General features: G+C 40.1%; 1 protein-coding gene across 1 annotated transcript in view; it reads left to right on the top strand.

Moving 5' to 3' along the window:
* The first annotated feature begins 2,411 nt into the window (after positions 1-2,411).
* The window catches only part of QRICH1 (glutamine rich 1), a 37,265-nt gene continuing 21,833 nt past the window's right edge, over positions 2,412-17,843 (top strand). Inside the window, exons 1-2 of the mRNA XM_054976280.1 lie at positions 2,412-2,498; positions 12,770-13,102. Coding sequence (XP_054832255.1) covers positions 12,791-13,102 — 312 coding nt within the window. The 5' untranslated portion in view covers positions 2,412-2,498; positions 12,770-12,790. The remainder of the gene's footprint in view (positions 2,499-12,769; positions 13,103-17,843) is intronic.

Genomic DNA, 17,843 nt, shown 5'->3' with positions numbered 1-17,843 from the left:
TTTGCATTGAATAGGCTAATGAGTAAAAATGAGGATTTGTCAACTTTTCTCTTACGTTCTTTAAATGACATTTGATGAATTTGGATGTCAGTTGCTTGCCTATAACTCAAATGAACAAGTTACCTTAATTAAGGAAACTGCTTGTACTGTCTTGCAATAGAGAGGGTGTGAGCTCTACCTGAATCCAAGAAATATTGTTTAAGTCTGTTAATTGGATTTTGCTAATTATGGATGCAAAGAGTTAAGGAGTGATAGTGGGGAGGCAAATGTGGCTGATCAGGAGCTTCATCTTAGAATGTTCATCACAGAGAAAATGAGTTCATAAACTCTTCTCATTTCCCTGAACTACTTTCTTTTTACTATTACCACAACCCTTCAAGTACAAGGTTTCATATTGGAAAACAGCTCTATGCAAGCCACTAACCCCGAAATGGATACTTCTTTGTTCAAGTGGAGGATGAACAATTTATCTTTAATTTCTAAATTTTTATTTTCCTTCACTCCGAGCCTGAAATTTATCTGAACTGAAACAGGAGATCACTTTGCTTTGTATAACCACTGCACTGCAAATCTTAACAGTGCATTTAGTCTGGTGCTGATGGAGACAATGTGTGGGTGTTGTTTCTTTTCAATCCAGCATGTTATGGTATTCGAAATCCGTGCTAAAATATGATGTATAACAATGGCAGATCTGTTGAAGAAAGGAATGTTTCACAAGATAATTCCATCCAGAGAAAGATGCACAAAATTTTTGCATCATACAACATGACATCAGTTTTTCCTGGCCTAGCTAACACAATTATTTCTACTAAAAATATAATCTATTTGGGGAAACCATCATGGTTGTTTGGTTGATTGGATCTCTCAACACACAATAGCTGTTGCGTTATCCCTGATGCAGGATTTAGAGACTTTCCCCTTCTGGAATCTGTGTGCTGCTCATTACAATACAGTGCAAAAATGTCTTGCTCTACCAAATTTTCTGAGAGTGGAGGTCTCTAAGAAACAAAGATCAGTGTGAACACACTATAAGAACATAAGAAGAGCTCTGCAGGATCAAAACTGGGATGCATCCTGTCTCACACAGCAGCCCTCTGGAAAGCTTACAAGAAGGTATAGAGGCCCTCCTGGCACTGGTATTCAGAGGTTTACTGCCTGTGAATATAGTTCAAGAAAATATAGTTCTAATCCTCAACCTGTAGAATTGGTCAGTGAACAGGGTGGAGGAGATCCTGTTTTTCCTATGACACTTCATAATGCCCTTGGTTACATATTGGGCATTTAGGATGAAACTCTGTAATTGAAGATCATGGGGTAATCCTACTAAAGGGAGATGGTTATGAAAAGATTGCCAATAAATTATTGGTTAGCCTACTTTGGTTCAAAAGTTCTGAAGTGTGTTTTCTTAATTATCCTGTTTGTTTTCATGGCTTGTTCATTAGAAATAAGATATACAATGTAATCACATGAAATTGCTCTAATCTAACTCCACTGATTTCAATGAACTGACCCTGGAGTAACTCTGTATAGGATTGCAACTAACCAGTTTGGTGTAGTGGGTAAGAGAGGTGGGACTCTAAATCTGGAGAACTGGGTTTGATTCCCTACTTTTCCACTTGAAGCCAGCTGGGTGACCTTGGGTCAGTCACAGCTCTTCTAGAGCTCTCTCAGTCCCACCCACCTCACAGGGTAATTGTTGTGAGAATAATATAACAACACACTTTGTAAACGGCTCTGAGTGGGCATTAAGTTGTCCTGAAGGACAGTATATACATCGAATATTGTTACAACTATTAATGTATATACATGGAATAGTTGTTGCAACTATTAATTTCTTTAGATTTAACAATAAAAAATCCTTTGCAGGTATCTAGTGAACCTTGTCCCCAAACAGCTTGTCCCCAAACTGTCCTGTTTGCAAGGCTTTGAATCACAAAGGTTTGAATCACAAACCTTTGTTCGTAGTGACCCTTTGAGTTTTGGGTGGCTATAAGGAGCTGCACAAAAGAAATATCGCGGAAAGAGGATTTTAGTATGACATATGACACTAATCATCCTGTTCCCATACTATCAATATAACAGATGATACACGTGTACTCTAGGGAGTTACCGACTAGGTGCAGAATAGTCTCATATCCTGGCTTTGGAAAGGAGAAAAAGACCCTAGGAGTTCATAAGAAGTGACGGACTTGTTGAGAGGGCTGCCTGAGTTTCCCTAAAGAAAAGTTCTTTCTCTCTCACAGCCGCCCCTCTCATCTCCCTTCTTCGCCGCCAGTCCCTGCGCGCCGTCCCGCACCCCGGGGCTGGTCCGCTTTAAGGCGCAGGGCGTGGCCCGCCTCCCGGCTCTCGCGCGGGTTAGAGGCGGTGCTGTCGCGAGCTCGGGCTCGGGCACTGATTGGTCGGGACGGGTTGAATGTAAGATGGCGCCCAGGGAGCTGTGAGGGAAAAAAGACGCGGGGCCTGAGGTGGCGACGGCGCGAGGCGGCAGAGGGGCCGGGGTGAGGCGGCGTTGAGTCAATCCGCGGGGGTTCAAGCGGCGCTTATGTGGACGAGGGGAGAGGGCCGCGGCGTCCTGGGAGGAGGCGCGGTCTCAGGCTGGTGGGGGAGGAGGAGAAGCGGAGGGGGAGGGGTAGCGGGGCGGAGGCGCGCTCCCGTCAGCCCGGCCTCTGCTCTTGTCTGGCGGTAGCGCGCGTGCGCGTGCAGACTTCTGAGGCGGGGGTCGGATCGGGACTCCTGCCCCCCACTCTTCCTTCGCCTGCGCGCTTGCGGCCTGCGCCGTCCCCTGTGCTGGGCCCCGCCTCGCCCACCCCGATGGTTCTAGGCGGGGCGCGTTCCCGCCGTCTCTGCCGCGCGGGGAGACCTAGAACGTGCACGCGCGCCTCGTTCCAACATAGCCGCTCGCGTGCGCGTTCGCTGGAAGGCGCCGACTCGGGAGCAGCCGGCGAGGTTCCAGGATGAGGCCAGCGGGCCCTGATGCTGCAGAGTCCCCAGGGAGGCGGAGTGAGCCGCGCCGGCAGCCACGGCTCTTCTTGCTCCCGAACCATTTAGGCTAGATTTGAACGAGGTGCCTGCTCATCCCTACCTTGGCCAGGAGGCTGTAATATTGAAGATCAGGCAGGCCTAGGCGGGGCCTGCGCTTTGCGGGCTTTCCTTGTTCTAGGAACCATTCGTATTTGTTATTTCTCAAGCGCCTGTAATTAGCCAGACGTTCTACGTTGATCTAGGTGTATTGTGAGATAGGTCAAATAGGTCAGGTAGGCTGTATGCATTATTCCTTACAAATAAGTAACTTTTTTGTCATTTAGTAGCATGCAATTTGGATTTTGCCTTTTGAGGGGGGAGTTAAGTTACTATATTTTCTAACTGTCTGTAGGATTAAACCTTTTCCTCTTTTTAATTGTGTTCTGTCATACCTCTGGATATAATGATGTGTTCAAACCTTTTTTCTGGGTTTCAGGTCGGTGAAAGCCAGGGCCTATCTTCTGAGCTCTTTTAGCTTTTATGTCTATTTTCCTGGGACCTTTTAAAGGTATCCGACTCTTGGGTGGAGCTTGCATATTTATAAGGGGCTCACACCACTACGTGGAAACATAGTGTCTGATCAGACTAGCGGGCAGGCAGGGCACTTCTCTAAATGGAAGTGTTACCTTCCTTAGGGTGGTTCACTACAAAAGTGATATGAGTAGAAGAAAGCAGAGCTGATGCCTGTCAGTTAGTTTTTAATTGCTGCCTTATTTGAAGCTTCACAAATGCTACTATTTGTGAGCTCTTTTATGCCAAAACGTAGCTCTTACACTGTTCAAATTCAGCACAGTTCTGTAGGGAAGGCCTTTTTGTAACGGATACTTTATAGGACTTTTTGTAGAAAGATGGGAGTAGAACATTTAGCCTTTAAAGAGATATAGCAGCATTATAGGATGGCATTGCCTTTTCTGTGTATAACAATACTATTAAAATGAGTGGGTGAGTTCTCCAGAACATCAGAAGTCTGAGAATTCAGGACTTATTACAAGTATGTGCACAGTTGTGATTGGGGAGTCTAGATGGTCACCTGCTGCAAATTTTTATGTTTAAGTTCTTTAAACTTATTGGTAATCAGTTTATCCTATTCTTTCTAACTTATTTGTAGATAAGAGTAAGAAAGGAAAAGTTGTTCACAATTTTTTTTAATGAAAGCATATGATGGTATGACCTTGTAAGAGTGTATATATTGTATGTTACTGTAGTTGCTTGTCGTTGATATATCTAGGTGGCTTGGGAGGTAACATCAGATTATTAACATCAGAAATATACAAATGTTAGTATTTTTACATGCTGCCTATAGTAATAATGCTCAGTGGAATAGGTGAACAACTTCTGGATGGTATCCTTGGTATGGCACTGGATTTTAGAATACAATGATGGCGGTTAAAGATAAAATAATAGGAGATTGCTCATAGGCTAGAAGATACCAAGGTAGTAAAATACATTTTCATGGATTATTTGGGGAGCAAGTAAGCTCCTGAAAAGCTGTCAGTGTTTAAAGACTGAACTTAAGAAACATGCTAGTCACATGCTAATTACTTTTTTCCCTTTGCCCCTTCATGAAAAAAAATATTTACTCACTTACCTTGGGTTCCACCAGTATATAATATTTGGTGGAGGGTTAACATGTTACACATGTCTAATATACCCCCTTTCAGGTGTAGTAGTGATAGCAATAAAGGCACATAGTGGGACGGAAAAGATAAGGGCCCTTTTTGTTAGATTACTTGGCATTGCAGAGAGGGTTGTGGAAGTTAAGGTGAACTTCTGCAGTTAAACAGTAATTAATTTTAAAAGGGATCTTCAAAGGCTTTTCCAAGTATCATAATTTAATATTGCTGTCAGTTCAGACAAGCTAGATGCCTCTGAAAAACAATTTGGAAATCCCTCCCCTCCAGCGTTCTAGTATTTCTCAGAGACTAAGTCACACTTTCTACCTTTCCCTTCCTTTAACTGATGTTCAACAGCTATCAGTAGTCTGACTCTCCTCACCGCCAGTGTTTTATGTTCTCATTAAGCCATTTACATTTTTCTTTTGCTTAATTTACAAAATAATATTTTCTGTACATATGGGATTTCAGTGGGCTTAGACTGGAATAACTCTGTTTAGGATTGCACTGTTAGTAGTAGATGCAGAGGAGTTCGCCGTGTTAGTCTGTAGTAGCAAAATCAAAAAGATTCCAGTAGCACCTTTAAGACTAACCAACTTTATTGTAGCATAAGCTTTCGAGAATCACAGTTCTCTTCGTCAGTGCATCTGACGAAGAAAGCTGTGATTCTCAAAAGCTTATGCTACAATAAAGTTGGTTAGTCTTAAAGGTGCTACTGGACTCTTTTTGATTTTACTGTTAGTAATGATGTCAAGAGTAAGGGGGCATGAAAAACCATATGATGTAGTCCCCTGCAGTGAAAGTTTATAAACCATTGCTCCTTGATTCTCAGCTAGAGTATCATGATTCTCATTGAAGGAAATTGCAACTTTTCAGATAAATTCTGTCAGAAAACCTTGAGGTATTTGTCCAGTTGTTCCGTGATCCTTCAGAATTAATACAAGTTGTTGTCTGATTTATATTTATTAGGCAGTGCTGTTAGCAGGTGTATGGACTACGTTCAGCCTTACAGAATCACAGAGTTGGAAGGGGCCATACAGACCTTCTGGTCCAACCCCCTGCTCAATGCAGGATGAGCCTAAAGCATCCCTAACCAATATTCATCTAGCCTCTTCTTGAAAACTGCCAGTGAAGGGGAGCTCACCACCTCTCTAGGCAGCTGATTCCACCTTTGAACTACTCTGACTGTGAAAAAGTTTTTCCTACTATCCAGCCGGTACCTTTCAGTGTGTAATTTAATACCCTTGCTTCGAGTTCTATCCTCTGCTGCCAACTGGAACAACTCCTTGCCCTCCTCCAAATGACAGCCTTTCAAATATTTAAAGAGAGCAATCGTGCCCCCCTCAATCTCCTCTTCTCCAGACGAAACATTCCCAAAGCCCTCAGCCTTTCCTCGTAGGGTTCAGTCTCCAGACCCCTGATAATTCTTGTTGCTCTCTTCTGCACCCTCTCAATTTTATCCACATCCTTTTTGAAGTGAGGCCTCCAGAACTGCACATAGTACTCCAGGTGCGGCATGACCAAGACAGTATAGAGAGGGACTATGACCTCCTGTGATTTCAGTGCAATGGCTCTTTTGATACAACCCAAGACTGAGTTTGCCTTTTTGCCACCGCATCACACTGACTGCTCATATTTAGTTTACAGTCCACTCTTACCCCAAGGTCTTTCGCATACACTACTACCCAGAAGTGTATACCCCATCCTGTATTTGTGCTTTCCATTTTTGTGGCCCAGATGTAATACTGTGCACTTATCTATGTTGAATTGCATCCTGTTCACAACCGCCCTCCAGAGTATTCAGGTCTTGTTGAATTTTAACTCATATCTTCTTGGGAGTTTGCCACTCCTCCCAATTTGGTATCATCGGCAAATTTAATGAGTAGCCCATTTACCCCTTCATCCAGATCATTGATAAAAATATTGAAAAGTAACGGGCCTAAAACCGAGCCCTGCAGCACCCCACTGGACACCTCTCCAATCTGATGAAACGCCATTGACCACCACTCTTTGGGTGCGGTTGTCTTAACCAGTTCCCTATCCACCAAACTGTCCTATAGTCTAGTCCACAGTCTTCCAGTTTACCCTTTAGAATGTCATGGGAAACCTTATCAAAAGCTTTACTGAAATCCAGGTAAATCACGTCAACAGAGTTCCCACGATCCAGTAAGCTTGTCACTTGATCAAAGAAGGAAATCAGGTTGGTCTGACAAGATCCGTTGGAGACAAAACCATGTTGACTTCCCCGGATCACTAAGCGGTCCTTCCGATGCATACAAATCGATCCCTTTAAAATCTGCTCTAATATCTTCCCAGCAACAGAAGTCAGACTGACCGGCCTGTAGTTTCCCAGGTCATCCTTCTTCCCTTTCTTAAAGATTGGGATAACATTCGCTCTTCTCTAATCTTGCGGTACATCCCCAGTCCTCCAGGAGGCCTTGAAGATGATGGACAGAGGCCCTGCAAGTTCTCTAGAAAGTTCTTTGAGCACTCTTGGGTGCAGACCATCCGGCCCAGGGGATTTGTATTCGTCCAGTGCAGCCAGGTGCCTCTCCACAACCTCTCTGTCAATGTCAACTAGCCCCCCAGGTTTCCTGTCGTGTCTACTACGATCTCTAGATGGGCTCAAGCTCTTCAGGGAGTAAACAGAGGCAAAAAAGTCATTAAGCGTGTCTGCTTTTTCTCTGTCCTCCATCAGAGTTTCCCCTTCCACTCCCATTTCCCTGTATCATCTCTCTCATAGCTCATGCCCCCCCCACTCTAGTTTTTGTCTTGACTCTGGCCTGGTAAAAGATTAGCTCCACCAGCAAAGCAGTTCATATTTTCTTACATCTTGGTGGGGAGAGGTGAGGGGTGGACTAATTCTTCTGAAGAACTGGAAAAGTCTTAATGAACGTTGATGTATCAGAGTGAATCTACTTAGAGTTTATAAGTGATGCCAAAATTTGAGCACTCCTTGTGTTTTGTATTTATATTATGTTTTTTGTTCATTTGAATTTTATTTTACCTTGACCTTAATTACAAATTTGCAGCTTATATGTTGTTTACTCTTTAAATTGTTAATGTAGGCTCTAAATAGCACTAGATAAAAAGGGCAAGAATCTCTACCTCTAGGTAGTACTTACTACTACCGAATCCAACAATGATTGTTTTAAGCTTGCTGTTTTGGTATATTTTAAACAAGTTTATTTACCAGGTACATACCATAATGAGGTAATCCACAGTTCTCCACTTATCTTTGAGACTCACTGACATATGAGAAAAATAACTGGAATCTTACTTAATTCTGAGTGTAATGATAATTGAGCTTCCCATATTTACTAACATTTTGTCTGATTGGAATAGGCAGTGTTGATTTCTGAACTTTTCATTTCCCATCATAGCACCATATCTTATAAGTGACTAAGCAAATTGTAACTCAAATATTTGTGTCAATGTGCAAAAGGCAGAGGCAGGATAAAAGATCTCTTGTTTCCAAAAGGCGCTAATTTTGGAAGCAGTGAAGCTTTAGAGTCTGATTAGATGTTCTGCCATTTGGTTGGCTATATAAATGGGGTTTAAGTATATTTAAGTATATTTAGGGATAGAGTAAAATTTCCCTTTCTCCATTGTGAGGCTTATTACTAATTTGAGAATTGTTGTCCCACTTTGCGACAGTGACATTGTGTTTTGTCGAAGATGTATCTTTGACACAAATTGGCTGTTTTTTTAAAGACTGCCAATTGCATCCCTTTAGCTTTTGGTGTGTCAAAGATATTAGATTTAATCTCCTCTGCTCTTGGGAAATTGTGTTTACTAGGTCAGTAGCAAAGGGAATAGTATCGTTAGTTCTGCTGTGCACATTGAGCTAGCCAGAATACATCCACCAATTGGAAAAGTAATAATTCTTTTTCCGTTTGAAAACTTAATAGCTAAGAAATGTTTAATATTTTTCTTAAATAGATCAGATTTTACTGGTTAACTACTAGTAGTCATTTTCTCAAACAGTAAGCAGACCCACTTTGCATATTTTGCTCACACACCAGACTTAAAATAAGCAAACTCTAAATGATTGTATACAATTAAACTTCTATGTTTTAAAGAAAATGCTTAACATGGTTTCTTTGTCTTTTGGGTTCATATGCATTCGGCAACATACTGACCTTGCACGTTTGCAGCAATTCCCATAGTCAGTGGGCTTCATATACATAAGATTAGTTTTAAGTGGGTAGTGGTGCTGGTCTGTAGTAGGACAACATGATTTGAGTCCAGTGGAACCTTAGGGACCAACAAGATTTTCAGTGTAAACTTTCAAGGTTCAACCTTTTGGCTGGGATATAAAGTCTTAGGGATCTCTAATTCCTATTTGTGTCTGAAGAAGGAAGGGAGCTCTTGACTCAGAAGTTTATACTCTAAAAATCTTGTTGGTCTCTAAGACGCCATTGGACTCAAATTCTGCTGTATAGATGAGATGTAATTGTATAGTTCTTTTGGAGTGTTTTGTGATACCAAGGTCTTACTTGTGCATTACGTAGAGCAAGTGCAGCTTTTATTTCTTAAAAGATGTTCCTATCCTGTCTTTCTCCTGTCTTGGGCTCATGGTGGTTAGGTTAACAATGGCTTAAAATAATAAACAATAAAATGTATTAAAACAGCTGCAAAAAACCCTTACTCCGTGAGTCTAGATCTTAGCTCATGTCACAGTAAAAGTTTTAACAAAACTGTCTTACGTTTTCTCTTACAAAGTAGAACTCTCCTAATCTCCTTGGTAGCCCATATCACAAAGTGGTTGGAATAAATGAAGAAGTATGGACTATAATAGATAAGCATGCCTTCCTGGGTGGAAAGGTGGTAAAGAGAAACGGATCTGAGGAGTGCAACTGGCACATGGGTTCATATGAAGAGAGATGGTCCGTCTACTGCTGCCATCTCATGCTAGATTCCACATCACCTTTGGTAACCTCTGTATCTTCTGCCTGCCCCAGGATGTTTACATACAGGGCCCAGTGTACCTGCTTGACATATTTTAAGGCGAATGACAGAGGGCCGAAGACCATGTCCATTTATATCTGTAACACCATTCAGACATCATGGAAAGCTGCAATTAAACTACAGTTGAGCATGAACACAGTTTCTTGCTGTGATCATGCATACTTCTTGCTCCTCCCTTTGGGCATGAAGCTCCATACAAAGCTTCTCAGTCTGATCAAGCTCCATTTCACTAACATCTGAAGTCAGTTGGCAACATGATCACTTGGAATTTGATCAGAAGGAAAAGTGTTTCACCAAGGTCCAAATGCAAAGGGTGAGAGTGAGGAGTGTGTGTGTGAACACAGAAAGCGGCTGTGTTCATGTCCAGTTGGAGTTTATTTGCAGCTTGTTGAAATGTCTGAATTCGGCAACATGCAGACACTAAGTCTATATTCAAATATCACAGCCTGCAGTTTGTTTGAGAACATGCCACCCAGATTTTGCCTCCCTTCTTGCACTCATGTGCTGTGGACTTCCTGGTCCAACTGTAGCTTGTTGTAACATTCAAAACGGGGCATTTCAGCTAATTGCAGTTGTTTCTTAATTATTTGCCACGATTCTAAATTGAGATAACTGTTGTAGTTAGATTGAGGGCTTCCTGGTCCAGGAACTCTTCAATTTGGTGCTGCGTGCAAGGCAAGGGAACATATGGGCCAAGGATCTCAGTCTCATTGTCATCACGAACAAAAAGTGGTTGCTTTGTGATGTCTGTGTCCAGCCTTCTTTTTTAGAATAAATGTATTGTGAACAAATAAATGCCAGTTATATATCTTGTCTATGCTTTTCTTTTACTATATTGTATGTATATTATCTAAGCTTTTTTTGCTCTTTCTGTTGTCTTTTAATTTTTAAATAAATTTTAAAAAAAACAAATAAATGTTAGGATCCTGTGCATTTTCCCTGCATCTACAGAATAATACAATGAATTTAACAGTCAAAACAATCTTGCAAGCTTGCATGACTGCATATACTAGAATGTCATTAGGGGTATGAACATTGGGTCTGGCAAGTTACATGCAAAAAGGAATTTATTCCTTCCTGGTGACTGGCCAAATAAAAAGCTATATTGGGTGACCATTTGCACAGTGAATCTCTAAATATGAAAAATAAACACATCCAATCAAGAATTCATTAAGTGACTTTCAGACAGTGTAACAGCCAGATTTTAAATGGTGACTGTCTGAGCTTGCATCTAAATAAGGTTATCTGTCTTGTTTTAAAAACTGGTCCTGTGGCTCTGTCTAATTCACAAAAATTTAACCAGTGAGTGAAGCTGTCAGATCCTTATGTGTGTATAAGGGCCAGAATAGTTGGTTCACTTAGATGTGAATGTAGAAGTGCATGCTGCGTTCTGTATAGTGTATTATATTTATAGCCATTTTTTTAAAAAATCAGAAATTCTGACAAAGGCTTGGATCTTGACCAACATTTCTGTGGGTGCAAAGAGTTCCAGGGCTGGGGTGTGTGTGTGTGTGGACTGGGAACAGGGAAACTGGAAAATTGTGCACTATGAGCAGAAGTTCAAAATACAAATTGGGATCCAACCCAAAGTGCAATTCCTTGTTTAGCTTCCTAAGTTTCTTCAGTTTCCTGAGTGTGTCCATTTTTAAAATGGAGTGTGTTGTTTGTTTTCATTTACTTCCTATCATTTCATATCCTCAGGATTTTTTCATTCTGTTGTTAACCTTATTTTTATTGGTTGAAATTACAGAGAGGAGAACCACTGCAGGGAATGGCAAGTTCCCTTAGGAGTTGTGAACCCCACTGTACCTCCTGTTAGAATTTTGTGCCTTGGAAAAATTATTTGCCCATTTTATTTGTAGTTTGTGCTTTACACTGAAAAAGAGAAGCTTAAATTCTGTGATTTGCATAAATAATGCTAATTAAATTATTTTCATTATTTTTATTGGTTATATGAATGAACAGGAGTTATATTGAAGATTAAAGCCGTAACCCTCAGAAAGCCTAATTACTTGCCCCAGGTTTTGAAACCTGTGCCAAGCATTATCACCTTAACCCTCCCCCACACACACACACTTCCAAAGATAGAAAATTGATCCCCCCCTCCCCCAGTGAAAGTGGTAAATTTCAAAACACGAAATTCTGGTGCATTTGTGCAGAGTTCCCTCAACCCTCACTGTTTGCTTTCTAATTTCCAATGTGCTCAGTGAGACAATTCTCCAGAAAGCCCTCAAAATATGAGACATTATTGAATCAGTGATTTTTGCCTAGCTGCTAGGTTATCATGTTTGAATCAGAATTACTGTTTAAAAGAGCTGAATGTTGTCTTTTGGAATGGAGAATCATCAAGGTGTGGGAGTTCCGAAGGGATTGTGTTCTCCTCTTTTCCACCCTCTTTGTTTGGCCTCTTCTCATTGCAAAGGAGGTCCTCAGGCTTCCCCTCCCCCTGTGCAGCCCCAAAATTGCAAACCAGGAAGCTTTCAGTAAACCTCAATTTGCTGTGAAGTTCTGTCAGATGCTCTAGCAGTTCTTTAAGCATCAGTTTGGGCATTGCAGCAAATTGCTGTTTGCAATTCCAGTGCTGTAGGCTGTGAAAAGGATGTATGTGAGTCCAGGGATTTCAATTTGTTTTCATTGCAAATGGAGATTTGTTTTTCAGCTACTCTCTCTTCAAATATATTACATAGTAGACTTTTTGGGGTGTTTTGTATGAATGGGGGATATGCATGCCATTCTTGAAAAGTAATACTGCAAAAATGTTTTAGAAGGATTTGTGAGGAAAGACTATACTGTTTCAGGATTAAAGAAACTTTCTCAGTTGCTGTCACTTCTCTCTAGGATTCCATATATCAGATGATAGAGATGCATATTTTGACCACTTGATTTGTCTTGTGAGCAGAGCTTGACTTGAGTTGAGCATCACTCTGGATCGTCTTGCAAGTGACAATGTAGTTTAGGGAATTTTAACAGCAGCATATGACTGTTATGTATAACCCTTTCAACAGGTTAACTGGCAATATTAAGCAGCTGCATAAGATGAGCTGAAGAACTGTAGTGCCTGATTAGAAAGAGGTATCTGTTGTGTTTGTGTAAGAAAGAGGCTTAATATCTTTGTAGAGGTAACTATCAGGGAGGGCTAATACATTCTTATTTTTTCTTCTAAGGAATCCTGAGGACCTTGCAATATGAATAATTCCTTGGAGAACACCATCTCCTTTGAAGAGTACATCCGTGTGAAAGCACGAACAATCCCCCAGCATAGGATGAAGGAGTTCCTGGACTCCCTTGCTTCAAAGGGTCCTGAAGCCCTGCAGGAGTTTCAGCAGACAGCTGCTACCACCACTATGGTATACCAGCAGGGTGGCAACTGTATATACACAGATAGCACAGAGGTGGCTGGATCTTTGCTTGAACTTGCTTGTCCTGTTACAACAAGTGTCCAGCAGCAAACCCAGCAAGAACAGCAAATACAGGTGCAGCAGCCTCAGCAGGTTCAGGTAATAATGCTTTATAACTATTATTTCCTATATTCATACGCATTAATGGGCAGGAATGTGAACTCTCGGTGGATTTCAGTCCAGAACTTGAAACATTCATTTCATATCCACTAAAATGTTGAAGAGGTGTATGTGTGCGGATTGTCCTCCTAGACAGTTGATAAACAGGTAATGTTGATCTTGTGGAAGCTAAGCCTGTATAGGTTTTTGTCAGTGCTTGGTTGGGAGCCCACCTGGGAATCCTGTGTACATTGGAATGAGTTCCATGGTGGAAGAAAGGTGCATGATACTTATAGTAAAAGCTGCTAAATAACTGTGATTTCTTGAATCAAACTTCATATTTCATTCAGCACAAATAAAAAATCTGATTCATAGTGATTATTTCAATCTCTACACTGCTAAGTCTGATTCTTATTTCTGTAGTGTATAAGTATTTGCATTACGTACGGAGTTTTCTTTTGGGCTATAATAAATGAGATTGCATTTTTCCCTGATACTCCACAGAACCCTGTTTTAAAAGTCATGCCATACCCAAAAGTGTACTAGTGGACTCCAGAGAACTGCAGTGCGCAACTCCTGAAACGTGTAGTCTGTCAATGCAGAAAAGATTATCAAAAAATGGCAGTACAATCTGAAAAGCAGCCCCTCCAATATCCTTCAAGCTTTATGTTCCAGATCTTAAGCACATTCATGCACCTAATTTTTGTGTCACAGAAGCACCTAGGCATTTGCTTATGTTTCATTGCCAGTGTATACCGGCCAATTTATTGAAGGAAGTGACTGGTTTAGTCTTATCACTTGGAAACTTTCCGAATCACAACTATTTGATAGGTACAGACATATAATAGTATAATACACTAAAATGTATCTTTAAAAACGAAAAAAAGATAGAAAACTGTATAGTGGGTCATATCTTGAATAGCTGACCTTTCCCTTTTTCTGTTTTCATAGTGAGCAAATAGGTTGCCCAGCAAACCAGTCTAGTGCTGCATATTAAGACAGGGGGCTTTGCATGCCTCTTCCCTGGCCATGGGCTATCTACAAGACTATTCACTGGTAATAGTGTTTGGGATGCTGCTTTACAGCACATTTCTCAGTGCTGCTTTACAGTAACCATGTGTAACTTTCCAGTCTGGGACAGCATCTTAATTTAAAATGTTGCTAGTAGAGGATACTGTGCCAGGAGCATTGTCAGTACTGGCACTTGAACTTCATTTGGCAGTTTTCCACCAGTTTCTACCATATCTGGAATATATAGCTTTGAGTAACTGAAGAGAGAGTCTACTCTTCTAGCAGAAGGAATTAAGCATATTAAAGCATATTAAAAATCAGATACTAACTTTTAAATACTTTCAGAGGAAATGGAAATGTTTTTTCAAGTTATAGGTAGTGTAATCTAGCCTTGGGTAGTGTAATCTAACCTTAATTTACCAAGTGAGCTTTTCCTAGTGAGGAATTTAATCCTTATTTTCCATTAATCCATTACTTGGAACAAATGCACACTTTGTGATCATATTGTCTTGAAGAATAGTTGATGGTAGTGAACTAGCAGGATAAAGTGTCCAAGGTAAATTGTATGCATTTTGAAAATATATACCTTGCCTTTATATTATAAATAATGAGGTTTCAGGTGGGTAGCCATGTTGGTTTGCAGTTGGAGAGCAAGATTCTATTCCAGTAGCACCTTAAAGATCAACTAGATGTCCAAGGTTATGAACTTTTGAGAGTCAGAGCTAATACCTTGTACATCTAGTTGGTCTTTAAGGTGCGATTGGTCCTGGATCTTGCATCAACAAACGTAATAACACTGTTTTAAAATCAAACCCAAACCTTCATAACAGTGTGCAGCAGCCTAGAACAGCAACATCTGGACAGTAAAAAAATTAAATCTCATAGAAAGTTCAAAGCCAATAAAAGCAGTCAAGAAGAACTACAGTGATAAAAATCAGCAATAAAATCAACCATTAGCAGTTGCATAAAAACTAGCAATATAGATTAAAACAAATCCAGAATAAGCACTACAAGTCTTGCTTAATTAAAACAAATCTTCTGAAGTTCAGTGAGGTTGAGTGTGTGACAAAACTCATGGGGGTTGTACTTCCATGGTCTGAAGGTCAGCCTCCTTTGAGCAAGTGGAACAGAGCATTAGAAACTGATTGCAGAGATGCTATCTGTTTGTTTAACACAATTTATATCCCACCTTTCTGCCTTTATAAGGATCAGCAAAGTAGCTAACAAATTAAAAGTAATAAAATAACATTTTAAATGATTAAAACTAACCCGGACAATCATTTAACACATCATTAAAATAGTTAGACCAGAGATAAAAACATACAAAGATATAAAAACAACAATTAAAACATGTAAAACAATTAAAAAGCATTGGGCATAAAGGAGGAATCACTGAGAGAACATCCAGTGAAACAAAAAACTGTTCACCCATTGATGGAAAATGACAGCAGAAGAGGACAGATTAATCTTCCTGGGGAGAGAGTTCTAGAGTTTTGGTGCCACAAGAAGGTCCTCTCTTGAGTTGCCACCCTCTGAACTTAGGAGGGGGGGCACCCAGAGCAGAGCCTCCAAAGATGACCTCAGTGGTTGCATATCCACATCTCAAGTTTTTATATTCTTTAGAATTGTCTAGCTCTGATTTTGTTTTAATGGAATTGGATTAAAAATACTTGACTATTTCTTACTGCTGTAATTTAATCTGCCTCAAAGGGCTTTATTTGCTTTAGAAAAATCCTATGCAGCAAAATTGGGTGCCCTTGACATTTTATTAGGTGCATCAATGCTTAGGCATAAATGTTTAGTTACAAGTCTAAACTGAAGATTTTTGCTGAAAATGTGCCTTCCCTGGATGTTGCTGCCACTTTTGAACAAACACCAGGTATTAATACAGATTTTTAAACAGGCTGCTCCACTGAGATTAAATCAGTCTTAACTCCTTGTATAGGTAAAAAAGGATGAGAACTTGTAAGAAACCAAGTTCTGAAAGAGTGGGACAGCTCTTTATACCAACCCTTTCATCATTGTTCATCTTGAAGGTATCTCAAAGGTGATCAGTCGCTTTCTCTTGAGGCACACTTAAATTTAATCCATATTTCTTTTCTGATTCAGGGAGAAAAGCTGTGGAGGGCTGTAATATTTTTTAATCAAATAATCCACCTATCTTATTACATCTTGCGTAGTCTTCACATTTGTCTCTGAAAATTGTTTTAAAAGCTTTTTAAATTCTGAAAAGTAATGTGGGTTGTTGGAACACTTTTTTGGGAGGCTTGCATGTTGTGATAGCCATATTGGATCAGAATTGTACTCTGCTAACCTAGCATGGAGGTGAAATGGACCCCCAACAAGTCTTGAACGTTAAAAAAACCCTTGTTTGTTTTTGTGAGCATCACAAAGAAAAAAGTACAAGAATAGAATAGCTGTAAAGAACATAAAAATGTATAGTATTTTGTCTTTTTCACCTATATGATCTTTTCAGTTTCTCATTCAGTGAAATTGGAGTAAGTTACCCTTAACATGGTCAGTCTTCATTGCTGTTTTTAAAAGGTGTGGTGGTGGGCTATGAAACATTGCAGGGCAATTGATCTCATTAAAATTGAGGAATACATGGAGTAGAGAGCTGTGGTTTCGCCTACTTCTCCAAGTCAGTTTAGTCCCACTATCTTATTAAAAAGTCAAGCGACTACCCCCCCCCCCCCGCGCCCCATCCCTGAAGTTTTAAAGGTAATCCTTAGGGTTCTGGAAAGCATTTTTCCCCCTCTTTATCACTAGACAGTTACCAAAGTAGAGGATTAAAACAAAACCCCTCCTCATATTTTGGTAATATAAAGAACTGAAGGACTTTGATCTGTCAGATTTTCCGTTTAGCCCTGCATTCTGTGTAATACTTGTTTAGACAGCTGCATTATTGATATTTGCATTAGTGATGGAGGATTAACTTGAAAAAATGGAAGTGAGGAGAATGATTAATCTAATTTGAGTATCCATAGTGGGAAAGATGGGGTATAAACGAAGTAAAACAAAACCAGTAACTTCTCATTATATTAATTTTATTGGTATGTTGCTTCAACTGTCTTCTCCTTGATGAGATTAGTTCAGAGTGAGGATAAAATAAATGTCATAAAATTATTAGTTGTCCAGGTGACTTGGGCTCGCCTGGAGCTGGAAGATGACACTTGAAAAATCTTACTGTGATAGGAATATACCTTTTAAGTACATACTGACTTTTGAAATAGTTGCTTAAAACTGAAGTACATGTTAAATATAAATTCTTAAGCTAGGCACAAAGGCACTGGAATTAGTTGCAATTTGTGAACCATGACCCGAATAAAGCAAACTTACTTTAAAATTTACTTTATTGGACAAATTTCCATATCTGCTAAATTTGATAGCTTTGTTCTTAGAGTCTCCAGACATTTTAATAACATTTGCATCCTATGCCACATTTTGGGAATCATTCAGGAATGTCAGAAGTTTTTCCTGTTTTTTTATTAGCTTTGTAACTGACTTCTAAGACAGGAGTTATTATATCTTAGAGATATGAAGTCCCTTCATCTTAACCCACTTCAACTATTGGTCATAATTTGTTGGTTTCTTGGGACATACTTTGTGTGTGTGCTCTCATGTGCACTCTCTGCACACATCCTAGATAAAGACTCTAGCATCTGTATTGCTTCTGTGTTCCTATGGTTGATTACTTGGTACAGAGGGCACATGTTTAGCTGAGAGGATC

Source organism: Eublepharis macularius, chromosome 4 (assembly GCF_028583425.1).
Source record: "Eublepharis macularius isolate TG4126 chromosome 4, MPM_Emac_v1.0, whole genome shotgun sequence".
NCBI classification, from domain to species: domain Eukaryota; kingdom Metazoa; phylum Chordata; class Lepidosauria; order Squamata; family Eublepharidae; genus Eublepharis; species Eublepharis macularius.
This window is presented reverse-complemented; position numbering and strand designations above follow the sequence as displayed.